Source organism: Parasteatoda tepidariorum, chromosome X1 (assembly GCF_043381705.1).
Source record: "Parasteatoda tepidariorum isolate YZ-2023 chromosome X1, CAS_Ptep_4.0, whole genome shotgun sequence".
Taxonomy (NCBI): Eukaryota; Metazoa; Arthropoda; class Arachnida; order Araneae; family Theridiidae; genus Parasteatoda; species Parasteatoda tepidariorum.
This window is the reverse complement of record NC_092214.1, coordinates 45,012,542-45,032,630: the sequence shown is the minus strand read 5'-3', so window position 1 is coordinate 45,032,630 and position 20,089 is coordinate 45,012,542. Positions and strand designations below refer to the sequence as shown.

Sequence of the window (20,089 nt, the reverse complement as noted above, 5' to 3'; positions counted from 1 at the left end):
TTTTTTAGAAATTGTTCTAAAAAAATGCTTGACTGAAGAAAACTTTTAGTTATATCTTAAACTGCTGTTTGACATTTGAACTTTTGAAAATATTTATTGTTAGTATTACAAATTTTAGGGAGAAAAAAAATCAAGCATAATTTTTTTCTCTGTTTTGACATTTTTTTCACTATTAGCTAGGTATTAATAACTAGCTAAGTATTATTAATTTTTAAGTATTAACTAATATATTCTGTTTTATTCATTGATCATTATTATACTAGTGTTTTTTTGGTATTATTCAAATAATATTTTAAGTTATCCTGATTGATGCAATTAATTCTAATTCAAAAAGTATTTTCCAAATTTATGAGACACTTGAAAGAAATATTTTTCCGAATGACTTTTTCATAATTTACCTGCATACACAATGGTGAATGATAAGGCAAAAAATAAAATCCAGTATCAAATATAAAAACAATTAAGGATATTTTGAAATTGAAAATTTGTTTAATTGAAAGTATTGAAAATATTTGTAATGAATTAAACTTCAAACATGAATTTGTGATATAAAAATAAATCACGAATTTCCCTTATGGCTGGAACGACAAAGTGAAATTGCGCAACCAGAAATTCTAGTATGAAATTCTAAATAAAGTACTACTACTTAACATCCTTGTCTTCTAAGTTGGGTTTAATGTAAGAAGGGTAATAAGGCAAAAAATTGATTGCAGAGAATTTTTTTGCAAATCTAGTTCAATATAATACAACGATTGAAAATACCATTTTCTAAAAAGAGATAATTTATTAAATTTGAAAAAAAAATATATTGCATTGTTGTGTTGCGAATTGCATTTTTTTATAAAAAATATTATAAAAAAGAAGAAAATAGTGTGTTTTTGAAAAACTATTAGCATACAATATTGTTTACTAAAATATATAAGTTTGCAATTGCAAAAAAAAGAAAAGTCATAACAAAAAAGAAAGAGAAAAATTCAAAAGCATTTTTTTAAAAATTATAATGCAATTTTTTTTCAGATTATTTAAACTAACAATTATTTAAAAAAATGCTAGTTTCAATGCTATTTCTATTCATTAAAGCTTATTTATTACATGTTATTTTGATACTTATTGTACCTTTAAAAATAAAAGATTTCAGTGGTATAAAGCTATGCATTTTATCAATTGCAAATATAAAATAAAATAATTATAAATAATAAAAAGTAATAAAATAATCATAAATATAGTAAAATTTTTATAAATAATAAAATAAATAAAAATAGAAAGATGCAAAATTTTGTCAAATTACAAAATTTTGTCTAAAAGCTCTCGATAATACATATATAATTTCTAAAGTTTCATAATCTAGTGATGAAATTTCTGATTGAATCGATTACACCTATTTAAAGAAACATTCAAAGTATGATTTTTAGAAACGGTAATAAATAAAGATGTATTTGATTTGTAATCTGATGTTATTTTTTATTTTAAGAATATTTCTTTTTTTCGCAAACTGGTTAGTAAACATAGTTATAAGTGAATCGATTCTCTTATAATAAATACAATAATGCAAACAAGTTTAAAACAAATACTGCATATTTTATTCTTGAATAAAGATCGAAGATTAAAATAAATAGATATTTATTTTAGACTACGTAATGGTCAAAATGAAAGAAGAATGCATTCCCTTTCAAAAACAAAGCTGCGAACTCTGTGACAGAGGTCACGACCCTCAAGCGAAGGGAGAACGATTAAGGGATAAACAAAAGCCATTGGTCACTTTCTTAAAACTATCAACACACAATGTCACTTCCTAGAGGGAGGGTTCAAATCTTTGTTCAAGGGCTGGGATTCCCTTCACTGCTGTTTTCGGGGGTTGCGAGTTTAGGATTTTGTTTTATTATCGGACGGAAGCATAGAATAGACTAGATAGGAATAGTGACGTCACCGTCCGCGTTCGAAGGCTGCGAGTTTAGGGGTTCATTTGGGGAGAAACCAGTTTCATGCCATTGGCCCTTCACCCTTTCCTCTCCTCCTCTTTTTAGTTGTATAGGAATGTACTACGATATTTTCCCTTTTCTTAATATTTTTCCTTTTTATTTAATAAAAATATTTTTTAAATTTATGATACTTTCCTTTAGAACTGTGTTTAATGTAATTTTTATTTCCATATATTTTTAAGAATTAAAAGATCTTAATCTGCATGAAAATCAAGACAGAAACTAACGTACTTCCTTCCTCTACGACTCTCCCCAAGATAATGGTGAAAGCATACGAAGTGTTGCCATAGTTAGAGAGTTCTGCTCTACACCACCTGCAGTCCATTTCGATCACCAATTTCTCATAATTTTGATCTTCTGAAAAAAGGATGGCTCCACCTCTTTAGTAGCCAGACAACCAGTTCAAGAAGTCGAGCACTTTATGGTAGAGCAATTTAGCGAGGACCGATACCCTATACCTTTGGTCCTTAAGCAGGTTAATCAAAGTAGTCACTCATCGCTTACTGACAGTACTGTCGAGTCTCGTACTGCCTAGTGCACTACAACAAGACTCGACGACATTCGGATTTGTAAGAATCAGAGGATGGCCTTAAGGAGCATTCACACAGTATGCGATTACTAAGAACGGGTGCATTAACGTTTAAAAACTACATGAAAGATGAACTGCTTAAACAAGCATGAATTGCATTGACGTTCGATTGCAGATACGAATCTTATGGATGGTGTTTTCAATATAAATGTAAACAATAACAATCTTGAGCTCAATACCTGTTTTAGTTCCGGATAGAAAGTTTGCAACTGCTTACTACAGCTTATTCTGCGAGGTGATATTTTCAAACAGATAATTTTGTTTTCAGTAATAATTAATCAAATACCACTTTTGAAAGGATCTCAAAACACAATGATCACGTTGTGAGCCAAATAGCTTTAAAATACTCCAGAAACAGTAATCCGGAAGTATAGGCGGTATGGAGCTCGCAGCGTTCCCCAGTGTAGAAAACACCATCTGTAATTCCCTATCTTAAAATATTTTAATTTATTTGAAAATTAGGACAGAAACTAACATACGTCCTTCTTCTGTGACTCTTCACACTCATATAGTGAAATCATGTAAAGTGTTACAATTGGTAGAGAGTGTGTTGTTGTGTATTATTTCAGTACATATTAAATAAATGAGCAGGATCTAGCATCTCGCAAACACATTTAATAACAACTTTTCGAGATACACAAACACAAAACTGAAACTAAACATAAATACAAACTGAAACTAAAACTAAACAGTTAACACACAGTTACAGTTAATCTGGCTGATGCCACAGAGAGTTCTGCTCAATCGAAAGTAGTAACCCGGAAGTCTATGACGAATTTTAACCCTTAGCGCCATCTGTGCTTAGCTTTACACGCTCAACCATCCAGGCTGCCAAGACTTGGTGATTACTCTGCCACGGTACAGAAATATTCCGAACCTTTTAATCAAGACAAGATACAGCATTAATCTTCTAAAACTTTTAATCAGGACACGATTAATATTTTTTCTGTTAATATCCTGCTAAATATTGAAAAAGAAGGAGAAAAACAATAGTCTAGAAAAAATAAACGCATAGGAAAAATAAAATTATTACACTAGTGAAGAATCTAAAACTTTAGGGTGAAAATAAAGAAATTAATTTATCAAGATGTAATGTCACTCCCAGTTCACTAAAAGTCCTTTTTTTCATACAAATGATTGTTTAAAATTCCGTGTCAAATTGAGTAGTATCAATTGTAAAAAGTGATACAAATAAGAAGTACCTGACCAGAAAATGTTATGGTGAGAATTGAACCCCCTACCGCTACTCAGCATATCTTTTGATTAAAAAATAATATCCTTCGGTTTTGTGAGCTGCTACAACACATCAATGGGAAAAATAATAATTTCTTATTTAAAATCATATATTTTAACTGGTGCCGGTTAACCAAACCAGTGTCGGTGTTAAAACTTTCTTTTACATAGTACTTTAAAGAGTTAGAACAGAGTATTACTAACACCAGATTAATTGTATTTTTGTTACTTTTTTTTAAAATAGAAGTCGCTCTGATAACTGAGCTCTTGTGTGTTAATATTTATAAATCTCACATTATGCAATAGGAAACATAATCTAACAGCATTAGTTGGTAGATGTTTACTTGGAGTACCAAGAGGTGGCGCTTATTTGTTTCAGTTTACCGGAACCAGAACTATTTGCAGTGGGTGTATCTTTCTAATAGGTTGGGATATTTTTTAGAACTTCATTTAGCAGGTTTAAACAATTAAGTAAAATTTAAATTTATGTTCTTATTCATCGAAACGCATTTCATTACTGCAGTGTTTACCATTATTTTTACTTTGTGACTTCGTAAGTTTATCGAAATATCTGTTCATCTTTGTAGTAAGAGAGAAGCTTTTATTTTTCTAAAATTTTCTTTTTTTGTGTGTGTTAATACTCTACATTTGCTTTATAATGGAATTCTTTCTTTACAATCATTTAATTTTCAGGAAGATCTTTGTATACCTCTAAAATTTTGATTTGTTGCTTCGTAAGCGAGAGTGCTGACGTAAATGTCAAAAAGAACTTGTACTAGAGCTCCTCGTCGTCATTAATTATTATTTGTAATAAGAATGGATTGAGTAAATTTATTTTAATAATTTCGTCACATGTTAAATTATTATTTAAGATATTTGCTTTGTATATTCGGTGTTGATTTTAAGCAACTGGACGGGTCAACTGCTTAACAGCCAAAAGAATAAAAATACAAACAACTTATTAGTCAAATGCCACATTAATCAATTATGGCCTTGTTTCAATTTTAGTTTAAGTGACTTTATTATTGTATGCATTTATTTGGTGAATAAAACTGAGGTATTTCTATAATATATTTGTATTTTGTAAAATTGTTATGGTTTTGATTTGGTGACAAATATTTAAATTAAGTTACATTGTATGTTTACATTTAACCTGGCAGTATACACTTCATTGATGTAATTTCTAATTAAAGAATAATTATGACTTATATTATATTCTAGTATTTCTCTCAAAGTTTTAAAAGTAGTTTATCACTCTAATGAAAAATCTCAGAATTGAGGAAAGAAACAAATCTTTGTTAAAAGATCTAATGTTAAAAGATAATCTATTGTTAAAATTTAGAATGTATTACTTGGCATAGTAAAGTTAATTGTGATTTTATATAAACTTGTAATTTAGTTTGTAGTTCAAGAAAAGACTAGCATTGCTTGCCAAAATTTTAGTTAATTAGTTTAACATATTACTAAGTTACGCTAGCTCAAATATAGTTGGGTAATTTACGAAAAACAAGTGCATGTAATAGTGATTGTATTTTTAGTAAAAAAAAAGGAAGCTTATCTTATAACTGTTATAGCTATTTATGAATAACACCTATGCTTATAAATATTTATTTATACAATTTCACCCAAATAGAATAAATAATAGATCTTTTACAATAGATCTTTGTCATAGGTGTAGTGTTAAGGAAATTTTTTTAGTGTCATTTTTTTGGAATTTAATAATTGTAACATTTTTTAATATTTATTTGCATTATTAATATTTATTATTACTAACTAGTGGGATTGTATTTTAGATTGCTTATCTAACATTATTAATGTTTATCTGGCCTTTCAAGTCTTTCTGACATTTTTGAAAATTTGACAAACATTTAAAATAATTTCAAAAACATTATATTAAAGTATCAAAACATTAAATCTTAAATTTAAAATTAGGTATAAAAATTATATTTTACACAAAATTTATTAGTTATAAAAAAAATTCAACTTTGGCTCACATATTTTACCTAAAAGTTTGTTTGAAATAAATCAGTTTATAAATTTTAAGCTCAAAGCATACTGTTTTTAGTAATGGAACAAAAATGAATTAAAACTATAGTAAATAACTTCTAATAGTAAGAAATCAGATCTCATTTTGATTTTAAAATTGTGTGAATATGAATTGCGGTGTATAATTTTTTAAGTCACTTGAACACAATTTATAATAGTGACTTCTAAATCTTGTGAATACAAAACTCTATATTATTTGATTTTAAAATAGTGTAAATACCAAACTCTGATTTTAAAATTGTGTGAATATGAATCTATATATGATTTTGAAATCACATGAATATGAATTTCTGTGATTTTAAAGTCTTAAGAATACTAATCTTTGTTTGGTTTTAAAATCGCGAAAAAAATGTGAATTCTGATATACAATTTTAAAGTCTAACACAAATCATAATAGTGACTTAAAAATCACAAACGCAATATTTGATATAAAATATTTCAAATATGAAACGTGTTACGCAATCTTAAATCTTGTTTGCATTGGTAGGAAAAAATATTGTTTTTTTTTCTCAGGAAATTCGAACAAGAAAGTTTTATTGACGAGGCAGATTTTTTTCTTTTTTTAGCAACAGTAAAAAATTTTCTGCGATAAGGATACATTTTCCGTGAGCTACGTTCATATATATTATATGGGTCTGTATGTATAAATATATATATATATAATCAACTACACTAGGGATGCATAACCTTTTTAAGTGAAGGACCACTTGGACAGCAGATTGACTAATGGAGACTGCAAGCATATTTAGTTATGCTGGTGGCAAATATGATAATTTTTATCTTAAAATTGGTGTTCTAAACACTAAATATTTTCATCAGTAAACTTAGTAACCTATTTTTGGAAAATTAAACTTTTAATTATTAGAATTTAAAATTCACTAGTTGTAATAAAATTTGGAATTTTTTTAACTTTAAAACCATTATGCAATCCAAAAATTTTTGAAAAAATGATTGAAAAATAACAGTGGAAACAAAGTGCTTCAAAAAGTGATTATTTAAATGTGCTATTTGAAACTCGCGTGTCGTAATTCTCTCATAGTGAAAATATGAGATTTTCAAAATCCCATGCAAAAGAGTGGTAATTACAGCCTTTAAAAAAAATTCATTTATGATGAAATTAGCAAAAATGAAGCATGTCGGTGATCAATTAAATGCACAATTTATAAGTCACAAGCGGTAATAAGTGTATTTACATTTTAAAAACAGTATAGAAATTGGTAGTTATAAATGCCAAAAAAAAACCTTTGGAACATCACATGGATTGATTACAAAATCTGAAAAAATGACTGTGAAAAAGTTATTTCTTAAATTCATAACTATTGCATCATAATAACCTATTAAAACTATTAGGTTTTCAAAAACTATACAGAATTTCGTAGCAATAACTGTTGAAAAACTATAGAAAAACTACATATATTTACAACAGAATTGGTGGAAATTGAGCGCATCAAAAAGTGATGACTCAAATTTGCAATTCAAAATTTTCCAGATTTTTTTAATTTTCAGGGGAAAGAGAAAAAAATTGCGCCCAGAAGCTCTTGCGGGCCGCTGGTTGTACACCCCTAAACTACACCATGTGCTCTATACCTAAAAACATAGATATTGTTTGTTTTTACATTTTGAAATATATCTTGTATATTTATATAAATTGGTTATGGCATAGAAATGAGTAGAAATTGACCTTTATGACATTTTTATAATAACACAAAATTGTAGATGCGACTAATAAAACTTTTCATCCAAATATTCCAGTAAAATTTCATTTAACTTTTTATTCAGGTAGAAATTTTATTCATTGTCTTTTTATCACCTATATTTATATAATTTTTATAAAATTAAGGAATGTAAAGGAGTAGTTAGAATTGAAATTGCAAATTTCTGTAATACTTAAAAAATCATTATTATTTTTTTTTAGTTACTAAATTCTTATTTCTACTAACAATTTTTTAAATAAAAACTGACAAAAAATATTAAAACTACAAAATTTAGGTATTAATGGTCAGATATTAATTATAACTGAATGAAATTGTATAAATATTTTAAATAATTCAATTCTTAATAAAAGTAGAAATGGAAGACAAACATGCCAAATTAATTTCTAATTAAAAATTTATGAAGCAAATCAAAATACATTTAATAATATTTTTTTTTTAGCTATTTGGTTTTACTTTACAAACTTAATATTTTGTTATTCTAATCAAACTATAGTTGAAGCACAAAGTAGAATGTATTCATAACTATCTAAATGCTGATAAATAGATTATTTTAACTTTATTTCAATAATATATTTATGTTATATAATAATTTGCTTCTAAGTATTAAAATTTCGTATTATGTTTACGAGCAATGTTCTTATCGTTAAATGATAACTTCTTTATTGAAATCTGACAAAAAGGAAACTAAATATGTAATAACCAAATGAGTCAAACACATAAAAAGTTTTTCAATTAGTAAAGCAATTCTAAACTTTAGGAAATCACTGACCCCTATAAGTGTATTTCAGGTAGGGGTAGTAATTATGAAAAGATAGTTTTTTACCAAATAGATGAAAAACTATTAAATTCTTTACTTAATTACATTTTTTATAAATCAAAATTTTTTACTTGCCTGATATTTTATGGAAGAAAATAAGGAGACAGTAATTATATTCAATATTGTGACCCACAGATTTTTTAAGGTGAAATCACATTTATTTGCTCTAAAAGAAATAATACTGCAATTAAACTTTTACTATTCTGTTGAAGAGTATTCTTCTTTAACTTGGAAGTTACATTTTATTCAAATAGAACGCCATCTATGGTGGGTTTTTTTTGGCACTTTTCATACTTAGGACAGTAATTCCACAAAAGTTGGATTCATACAAAATGGTGTTTAAAACAAACTATGCAAATTATTCTAAGAACTACTTTTCGGACCCAACTTTTGGGATTGTATTTTACAGATTGCTGTGATTATTTTTGGAGTCAAAAATCCGAATCAATCAAAGGTTTCTTCAAAGAAAGTATGTTTTTGTGTCTGATTTCGTAATTTAAAATATCATCTGCACTACTTAATTAGCATATTTGAGGTGTTACCTCAAACCATTAAAATTGAGTCCTAAAATGTGAAGATCTGATCAAAAGTTCCTTGAGTTGGTCTTAAAGTTGAGTTGATCTTATCCTGTATATTAAGGAATAAGATTTTTCTTAGTCTTTTTTGAACTCTTATATAAATCTGACATCTCCAAATCTTTTATTAACATCATAATCTGGCATACTAACACCCTTATTTTCATATAATATCAATTTATTCTCTCAATATTTAGATTTGCTACTAAGCCCTTTGGCTTAGATTATACTCTGGATTTAGGAAATTCGATCTATAATAATTAAATAAATTTTGTAGTACATACATATTAAGTTTTTTTTGCTTCGCAAGTACTTGAAGATATCAACAGTGACTACGGAAACTATTTTGGGAAAAGGGAAACAATTCACCAGTAATTAGTAAAAGCTTTCTTCTTCAGGAGCGCAACAGCCCTTTGCAGGCCTTGGCTGCCTCAACAGCACACCTTCTCCAGCTCCCTCTGTCCATGGCAACTCCCCTCCAGTTCTTAAGTTTCAGGACTTTGAGGTCGTTTTCAGTGTCTTTGAGCCATCGAGTAGGTGGTCTACCTCTAGAGCGGGACCCCTGAGGGTTCTTGAAGGTGGCAATTTTTACAGGGCTATCTTCAGAGCCTCTCCATATATGTCCGAGCCATCTTAGTCGGTTGCTTCGGATTATCTGCATAATTTGAGGATGTTTATAGAGCCCATAAAGTTCAAAGTTGTACCGTGTTCGCCAACATCCCCCCTCTGGTATGGCACCAAAGATAGTTCTAAGTATCTTTCTTTCAAACGTTTCTATCGGGCGTTGGACGTCAAGGTTTAAAGTCCAGGTTTCGTTTCCGTATAGCAAGACAGGCAGAATGAGTGTCTTATATAATTTTAGTTTTGTTTTTTGGCTAATAAAATTCGATCTTAGTTGACTTTTTAGTCCAAAAAAACATCTGTTGGCCATATTGATTCTATTGTCAATTTCAGGTTTCAGTTTGTTTTGGTCATTGATAATTGTACCAAGATACTTAAATTCTTTAACCTTTTCAAAGGAATGTCCGTTTATCTGCAAAGGTTCACTATAGTTTACAGTTGAGCTTGAAAACTCCATGAATTTGGTCTTGTCTTCGTTAATGGAAAGGCCCATATTTATAGCAGAGGCCTCAAGGGCTTGAAAGGCATCTTTAACAGCCCGTTCTGATCTTCCAATGATATCAATGTCGTCCGCATAAGCGAGGATTTGGAGAGATCTGTTCCAAATAGATCCTCCTCGGTTTAATCCGCTATCCCGAATGCATTTCTCCAATGCCAGGTTAAAAAGCAGACAAGCAAGAGAGTCTCCCTGGCGCAGGCCTCTTTCGGTAATGAAAGGTTCAGATAGATGGCTTTGGATTTTAATCCTGCATCTCACATTGTTGATAGTGGCACGGGTGAGACTTACGAGTTTTGTAGGGATTCCGAACTCGTTCATCGCTTCAAGTAATTTATCTCTTTTAATACTGTCGTAGGCAGCTTTGAAGTCTATAAATAGGTGAAAAGTCCTGATGTTGAACTCTTTAGTTTTTTCAAGGATCTGTCTTAGAGTATGAATTTGGTCAATGGTAGACCTTTGAGGCCTGAATCCACATTGGTAATTTCCGACCGCTTTATCAGCAAAAGGCTGGAGCCTTTTGAAAAGAATATTGGAGAAGATTTTATATGCCGTATTGAGGAGTGTTATACCTCTGTAGTTACGACATTCAAGTTGGTCTCCTTTTTTAAAAATAGGGCAGATGGGCAGTAAAAGCTTTACACCTCTAAAATTACTAGTAAAAGCTCAATTATATTGAATGTATGGGAATCTGCGAATTCCAGATAGACAAAAGTTCTAAACACCATATTTAAATGCTAAAAATCTGTTTTCGGTTTTATTTCTATTCCGTAGAAGGCATGGCACCATAATATAAACAAAAGTTTTATCTGTATATCTATGGTTCATGAAAAATTATAATAAGGGGGAGGAAAAACTTTAAAAAAAAGCAGTTTAAAAAGTAAGTAAGATACAAAAAAAGAAAAATTTGCTAAATTAAAAAAAAAAAAAGTAAGGGAAGCAAGAAAAGATTTCATGTTTAATTCTTTATTCTGTATTTGCTAATGTTCCTATTTTAAAGCCAATAATCTTAGGTTTCCATACTTTTCCCTTCTGTTCTATAATTTAAAAAAAATCAATGGAAAACTAAAGTTTCTAAAAATCACTTTTGTTGAAAAATTATGTGCTATTTGATAATAAACTTCATTTGCCTCAAAAAATTTGATTCCCTTGTTAACAACACAAGCTCTTCTCCACCTCTCCATAGCATGTGGAGATGAATTTTTTCCTGCTTTGCCTCAATCGGCTACTGTGAATTTTCTAGTTTAGTTTTCCACCTTTATTTGCCAATATTTTATTTGCAAATTTTGTTTTGTTTCAAACTTTTGTTTCCTCCATTCACATTTGACGAGTCTTGAGAAAGGGCGCCTTATTTTTGAGTGCTCGAAACTTGTCTGCTTTTTATACAATCTTTATATTTTTTTAAGCAAATGAAGTTTTTACATCAAGTTTATGTTTCAGTTTCATGGGATCATTTATTTAATGAATTAACTTGATTAGTTATATTTGAGCAAAATTGAAAACTGGTATTTTTTTTGCTTTGAGTGTACCATGAGTATTTTACACTAAGGCAGACTAAAAAAAAAAAAAAAGTAAATGTTAATACTATATATAAGCCATTTTTTATATTAAAATATTTGACACCATATTATTCTGAAAATACTGGTTATTTTCTCTTTTGAAAAATAAATATAAAATTTTTAATAATGTTTTGCAAACATTGCAATAAAATGAATTCTGGAAATTATAGCTTTTACTAAATCATTGAAATTTTTATATATATATATATATANATATATATATATATATATAATTTTTTTTTGTACACCTGTTTCAAATTTCAAAATTTTTCCAAAATTCCAGATATGACTTTTACATTGTGTGTGTATAATATATACCTGTAAGCATATTGAGTGAAAAAAAAAACTATATTTAAAAATATTCAAAACTTTTGAGTTATGTAAGGTGTAAAAAATTTAAATAGTTTTGTAAACTACGTTATTTAAAGTATCAAATTTTAAGGTAGGAAGCTAGTCAATTGAATAGTTTCTTATTTTTTCAAAATTAATAGTCAAACCCCGCTATAGTGAACACGGTTTATAGTGAACTCCCGGATATAGTGAACGAAATGTTCGACCCCGTGCCTTGCTGTACACGTATAATGTTATTTTTTGTGGATATAGTCAACCAAAAAGTTGAGGAAGTTGGGTATAGTGAACTTTTTTCTGTCTTCGTCTGATTTTTTTCTTCATTTTATTTGTAATAATTTTGAAATTTCTACTTAAAAATAAATAGATATACCGAATTTTAAAACCATCTATAGAGGGGAATGTAGCGATAAGCATTTCTTCTTGGTTGCTTCTTTTATCTTTATTTCCCATCCCTAAACATGCCAAGCAGATGTTTCCAACCCTGGCAGATGATGCACCTGTCAGGTGTCAATGGGATCAATATGCATTTTCTGTCAGAGGGAATGAGTAATTATTCATTATTGGTCAAAGGTTGGACACTAATCTGTGTTGATAAGGCCCTCATTTCAACTTCTTTTTGCTCTCAGTTCAGTTAAAAAAAGCCTGCAAACAAGTGTCTCAAATTCAACTATGGTAAACGTAAAACATTCTCCATTGATGATAAAATGGGCATGATTAGAAAAATTGAAAATGAATGTAATCAAACTGATATTTGCAGGGAATATATACTATCCAAATCTACAGTTTGTAACACATGGAAAAATAGACAATTTCTGCTCATGAAAAAAAAATTTCGATGAATTTGCTAAGCGAGTTAGTGAGACTACTTTTATGTGCTCAAATGGCAGGTTAGACAAAGGTTAGCTTAAAAAGCGGAATAACAGAAATTCAGGAAAAATTAGCTGAGAGTCGGGAAGTGTTTCCATATCTGATATTGAGGATTGCTCATCAGCTAAAGATTACTAATTTTTTTTTTGTACGCAAGGCGAAGAGTAATGAAAAATAACACATTTTTTGCTACTACATAATATTTTTCAGTCATTTATTGGAATAATCTGTAATAAAAGAGAGGAGTTTTGGAACCATTAGTTAAATTACCTGGGTAACGGATATAGTGAACTCCCGGTTATAGTGAACCGAAACTTCGGTCCCTTGAAGGTTCACTATACCGGGGTTTGGCTGTATTAAATTTTCCTAGATTATTGTTATTTTTCAGTAAATATATAATTAAAGTTTCTAAATTTAGCATGTAGGTATCGGGAAATATTCTTGGATGGATAACGATAATGATGCACTTTTAACACTATCGATTAAGCTTTATTTTAAATTTATATCTTCCATTGTACAGGAAAATCCTCTTTCAGCACATAACTAAGCATGGTAATGAGATTTTTATTGAATACACTTGAAAGTAAAAACCATCCAAAATATTCTAATTTCATGTCAAGTCTTATTCGAATTAGGAATATGGTAGATAAAATGTTAAGTTCTATTGTATGAATTAGAAAAAATGTTTCAATATAAAAAATTTACTCTTCATATGAAAATACTGAAAGGATAAAAGGAACCAATAGTTTGCTGCTACTTTGTTACTGATTATTATTAAGATTAAAGTGTCTAATTCTTTTTTTCTTTCCAGATTGTGTATACTGCACACCTATAAAAAATGCCTGCAGTTCGAGGAGAAGGCATGCGCGGCCTAGCTGTTTTTATTTCTGATATAAGAAATTGTGAGTTGCTTTTATCTTTTCTAACGTGCCTTTATAACTAAACTAGCATTCCAACTCAATTTTTTTAATGTGCGACTTTTGTATTTTTCTATGACTTCCCAATTTTCTGTAACTCGACAATTTCCTCTTGTTTTTCTTATTAAAAAAAAATAATGATAAAAATTATGTACAACATTTTAAAAAATCTTAATTTTCTCTATAATTTTTCAGTTTCTGCTTTGAAGAGGTTACTAAAACTATTGTTAATTCTGTATTTGCACTCGCATATCTGTATCATAAGATTTGTTCCAGAATATTTCACTATCTTTTCATGAATAAGATTTCCGTGAATTTTGAGTCGCTGTTATACTAAGTGTAAGCAGGTTTTTAGGAAAGTTCATATGCTATGCTTTTTAAAGATACTATTGAAGGCATATTCCTAATAAAAAATAATTTCACTGAAATTCTTATGAAAGAAATTTACTCCACTGACGGTTCTGCACGTAAAAAGTGTTATTTTAACCTTCTGTCTTCTCCTCGCAGCAACCTCACCTATTGGGAAGATACATTTTCCCAATTTCTCCCATTTGTTAAATTGCCAGTGTGTTAATAAGTGTTTCTTTTTGAAAGTTAAGTCTTCTTTGCAAAAATATATTATATCCTCAATAAAGTTATTTCATTAATATTTTTCATTTTTTTTAACCCTTTGACGGTTATGAATGAGTTCAGTTCGCAATCGAATCGTGCCTCATAATGCGTGCAAACGAGTTCCGCTCGGGAGCAAGATTTAGACAGTAATAGTTAGTAACAAGCACTACTCGCGTAATGAAATTTTTCCCCAATGCGCACTGACGAGCTGAGTTCGTTCGCCATTGTTATTCTGAATTGACTATGTTAAAAACGAAAAGTACTTAAAAACTGTTATTTGTGTACTACGAATACTTTTAAGAAATTCTTAAAATTCGTGAGGCGAGCTATCTACCGCATCCAGAGATGCCAGCTTGCTCCGCTTTGTAAAATAGTATTTCCTAGTGATAGCGAAAGTCAAGTTACTTTCAGTTGAGTATTTTTCCTTTTAAGTAATTTTTTCACCTCTAAATATCAAAAACTATAAGTATCATATAAAATGCAACGTTAAAACAACACTCTACTAGTTACTCTATTAAAAAGTAGGTGTAACTGTCCTTCTCCAACGAAATTTACTACATAATTTGCTACCACTTTATTATAACAATTCCAGATTAAATCTTGCGGAATGTTTAAAGAAGAAACATTTTTAGATGTTCTTTTAAAATATTTAAAAGTTAAAATTAACAATTAAATTAGGTTATTAGTTTTATGTTCTTTTAAAATTTTAAATTAACAATTAAATTAGGTTATTAGTTTGACATGTATTTCTATGATGTGCACTTTTTAGCATTTGAGTACCTTTTTTCTCCAAAAGGGTCCAGGATTATTATAAATGCTGCTTGCTCCCTCTTTCAGTTCTCTCAAATTATTCCATTTTTTTAGAAAATTGATTTTTGAAATATTTTTAAACCCTAATATACCAAATAAAATGTATTGCTTTAAATTTTTATAAAAAAAAGTCATTACTCTGTTAAATATATTTTAAAAGTAATATTTTTTTTTTCCTTGAGAAATTTTCGTGTATGGCTATATAACCATTGCTGTTCTCCTGTTATAAAAATGAGAATGAACCTATTTTGAATGAGTGAGTATTTTGAAGAAATGACTTTTTTCAGTCTGTCTAAATAGAACTTAAAGCCATTATTTGTTAGTTTTCTTAGTCCTTTATTTTCTTTTTGTTACCGTCTATTTACTACTGATTGAAACAACTAACTTCACACCGCATATATTTACATGATTTGTAAATCACACACAGGAATCCATATTCACCCATTTTTAAAATTTTGCACATTGCAATGTGTTTTATAATATGAACAATATTAAATTCAAGGTGTTTGCATGCAGATAAGTAATCCCCCTGTTCTATTTAAAATGTGTCTTAATGTTACTTATCCACTTGTACAGTGTGATGAATTTTGTAGTTGAGCAGGAAAATTCCTGTTAATGACAATGCCGCTGAAAAGAAACAAGATTTTCATGTACCGAAGTGAGAATTTTTGTGTTCTGAAATTGTTCCAAAAAAGGTTTTAAGCACTTCAAATCCTATTCACATGAATTAAATCTATGAATAATGTAGTTCTATTAATACAGATAATTTTATAAATAAAGAAGTATTAGTAAAAAACTAAGGCAAATGTTGTGAAAAAAGGTCAAGAATTTCATGAATTTATTTCTCTTGGACCTGGTAGACACTCTGACATGCATTTTATTTTTTAAATTTTGATAATAAATTACATTAATTCTATGGTACCACATTAAGCAAGAGTATTAAAAAAAGAATTATATTTAGGTTTTAAAAGGCATTGGCAAAAAAAAAGATATCCTTCCTATTTTTTTATGTTACTATAGATTGTAAAAAAATTTGAAGACAAACTTTTTGACATACTGTTCTATATAATAGAAAAAGATAGTAAATTTTAAAATGACAAGTATATTTTATAGAAATATCATTTGTTTAGAAAATCTTGTTTTTTTACTCTGAACTCTGTACTTTTAATCAGCTAGCTGTATTTTGAGCTCTAGACTCTTTCCCTCACCAGTTTGCATTTCAGGTTAAATTTTTTGTCATAAGTTTCCTGAATATTTTTAGTTTTTAACAAACTTTTGATACTGGAATTAAAATTGACTGTAAACCTTGTCAAAAAAAGTATGAAAAAAAATGAGGTTTCTAAATTGATTACCAGATAACTTTTTTTTTTCTCTCCATAATTTTTTTTTGACGATTACTTATTTTTTTTTTCGTATTTTAATTCTAATTTTAACTTTTAGCATTTTCAAGATAAGCCTTCTTTTTTAGCTATTAGTAGCTTATTTACATTTATCACTTATTTATCATTTTTATTTAGTGTTCGAATTTTTAAAATTGTAAATTTGTGTAATTTTGCCAGAGAAGAAATCCCAAGAAATTCCAAATAGCACTTACTATAACTATCACTTTCTGATTGGGCATTAACCTTGTGTTTTACATGTTTCAAACGATATTGCTGAGTAATATCTGTTAAGTATAGCAGTTTTTTGAAAAATATTGGTAGAAATTAAAAGATGATTAGTTTTTGTCATTCTTAACATTTCTTCTCATTACCCTATACAAAGTTGTAAATAGGTTCTGAGGGAAGAAGTCTTTTAAGCATTAAGTATTTAACAAGGTGAAAAGCAAATACGTATAGATTATGAATATTTTTGAGTTTTTAAGCAAGTCATTTTTTAGAGAAATTTAGTGTATAGATTTGATGCCTTATATATTTTTAAATATTAAAATATTAATGGAAAAAGCTAAGCAAGTCTTCAAGAATTTTGTGGCATACATTTAATTGTTTTTGTTAGAAATATTCTCTATGAATTCTTTTTATAATATGGAAATTTTCTTAGCTTTCAATGGAAATATGAACTGCATATTGAAAAAAAAAAAAAGTTGTGTGCAGCTGGGTTATCTCACAGAAGTGAAATAGAATCTCAGTTCATATCCTACAACTGTTTGAATTATGTTTCCTGCATGTGACAGAATTTTTTTTAAAAATTACCTTTGTTTAGAAATTTTGCACCTGATATTTTCTATTTATGTAAATAGAAATTTCCATGCTTGTGATTTGAGGAGTTAATTTAAAGCTACAAATTATATTTTATAAATATTTAATACAAAGAAGTTAAGCTTTTATCTGTAGGATAGAACTAAATAAGGGTTTTATTTATATTGATAAAATTGCAATTTTGTTCATTTTGTTAAAAATGCAATTTTGTGTTAATTTCTTTTTTAATCTTTTAGTAAGATATCTTAAGTAATGCTTTTTCACTTTTAAAGGTTCTGTTTGAAATAAACCTTTTTTAAAAAAATTATATTTGATAGAAAGTAAAAATATTGTATCTAGTCATAATTATATTGCTTTGTATGTATTTGCTAAAAATGGTAGTATTATGACAGTAAATGATAACATAATGAAATGAGAAAATTATTAATAGAAAAATTTATTTAAATACATAGATTTACAAAGTGACATAAAATGGTGTACAACTTTCCTTTAATATTCATTACACAAATTTCCTAATTAACACATTGTTTCCTTTTTAATTAAAGTGTTCAATAATGTTAAATATTTTACAAACTAAGCAGAAACACCTCGGGAAAGTATTGGTTATTTATAGTGTCTTTTTCTAAGAAACTGTAGTTTCTGTAACATTTTTTTGAATATAAACTTGTGATCAGCTGATAGTCCTCTTTCTGAAACATTAGTAGATTGCTCTTCCAGATTTTTTAAAAATATTAAATATGGAAATGTTGGTAATGACATTAAACTGAAATTAAGAAAACTGCCTTCCAAAAATCAAATAAACAAACTGAATTAACAAAAATATTTCAATATAGCTACGGAAAAAATTTCCTTGTGATTATAAATTTTTGTAATAAGAAATTGAAAGGACATACTGAATTTCAATTTATTTAAATGACTTTTTAAAAATATTCTTAAGTGTTTTGCATTATATAACAAATATTAAAATATGTTTATTTCTAGGTAAAAGTAAGGAAGCTGAGATAAAAAGAATCAATAAGGAATTGGCTAATATAAGATCAAAATTTAAAGGTAGTAACTGTAACTAGGATGTATTCTTTCCTGTTTTAATTAAATTGTTTATATATATATGTGTGTGTTTTAATGTTTTTTTTTTCAAAGGTGATAGAGCTCTTGATGGTTATCAAAAGAAAAAATATGTTTGCAAGCTATTATTTATATTTCTTTTGGGCCATGACATTGACTTTGGTCATATGGAAGCTGTTAATCTTTTAAGCTCTAATAAATATTCAGAAAAACAAATTGTAAGTATAGCTTTATCTTCATAAATTGTGTAGAAATGTTTCTTTGCCTTTTTAAATATATATATATATTTTTTTAGGGATACCTCTTTATCTCTGTGTTGATGAATGCCAATAATGAGCTGATGCGCCTTATCATTCAGTCAATAAAAAATGATCTTTCTTCTCGCAACCCAATTCATGTTAATTTGTCCTTGCAGTGCATTGCAAATATTGGTAGTCGGGAGATGGCTGAAACATTTGGGTCTGAGATTCCTAAACTTCTAGTGTCTGGGTTTGTATTTTTAAAGTATTAGTTAATAAATTTTCCACTGTTTAAAATTTTTTAGTATCCATTATAATAAAAAATTATTTAAAAATAATCAAAGCTTTGAGTTATGTAAGGTGTAAAGAGTTTATACATAGTCATGTAAAGTACATTATTTAATGCAAATTTTAAATTGTGAAGCTTACATATATATATATATGTGTGTATATATATATGTATGTATATATATATGTGTGTATATATATATGTATGTATATATGTATGTATATATATATGTGTGTATATATATATGTATGTATATATATGTATATGTATATATATGTATATGTATATAAAATTCCAATTTCCAATTGATACCATGTTAATCTTTTTAAACAATAAAAAAGAAACAATGGAACTTTTAAAGTTATTGTTAATAAAAAAAATTCTTAAATTTAACAGGGAAAATTCTGTCTAGTTCATTGTTCCAATGCATTGTTTAAGATGTCGATCGATATAAAATGTAATAGGTTTGTTGGTTTAACTTCTTTTGTAAATTGACTTCTTAAAGTTTGCGTTCGGTTAGATCTGAGAGGAAAAAAATATCCAGCATCGTCCATTAAAATGCTTAAACACTTCCTGAAAATCCCTGCTTTATTTGCAATAGGATATTGCTTAGTCCGCGCATCCTCTTCTAATAATTTGAAATGTCACGGATTCTCACTTGCGATGGCCTCCGGTTTGGTATTTGTCTTGTGGAACGAAAGATTTGAAAAAAGCTGGAGTGGAGCAAAAAACATCGAGGCACGCAGTGAGAGTTCCAGTAATTTGAGTTGCCAGTCTTCTAAATTCAATGACGAGTCTACACATGATGCAGGAATTGAGACTATTTTTACTAAATGCAATAGTGGGAGAATATCGGACGATGATACCAGATATGACCAACCAGAAACTTTGATGTCAATCTGCCGTCAATGGATGCGAGATAATGACCACTTCACGCCAGACGCTGAAGAGATTGCCAGCGAAGAAATAGATCCATTCTATGCTGAAGGAAGTTTGACACACCATTTCTTTGTCACATGTGAGCCACCAAGCATCAGTGAAACTTCATCAAAGTCTGATATCCCTTCACAATTACAACTAGATGAAGGTGTTGCAGACAACTACGAAGTAG

General features: G+C 28.5%; 1 protein-coding gene across 4 annotated transcripts in view; it reads left to right on the top strand.

The window, feature by feature from the left end:
- Window positions 1-3,948: 3,948 nt before the first annotated feature.
- Window positions 3,949-20,089, top strand: part of LOC107457070 (adaptor protein complex 2, subunit alpha) — a 66,055-nt gene continuing 49,914 nt past the window's right edge. Inside the window, exons 1-5 of one of the 4 annotated variants that reach the window (XM_016075126.3) lie at window positions 3,949-4,226; window positions 13,660-13,750; window positions 18,367-18,435; window positions 18,526-18,668; window positions 18,746-18,939. In XM_016075126.3, coding sequence (XP_015930612.1) covers window positions 13,687-13,750; window positions 18,367-18,435; window positions 18,526-18,668; window positions 18,746-18,939 — 470 coding nt within the window. In that variant the 5' untranslated portion in view covers window positions 3,949-4,226; window positions 13,660-13,686. Of the gene's footprint in view, window positions 4,388-13,659; window positions 13,751-18,366; window positions 18,436-18,525; window positions 18,669-18,745; window positions 18,940-20,089 lie in introns of all 4 variants that reach the window. The other 3 variants (XM_071187680.1, XM_016075124.3, XM_016075125.4) reach the window with 3 other exon arrangements.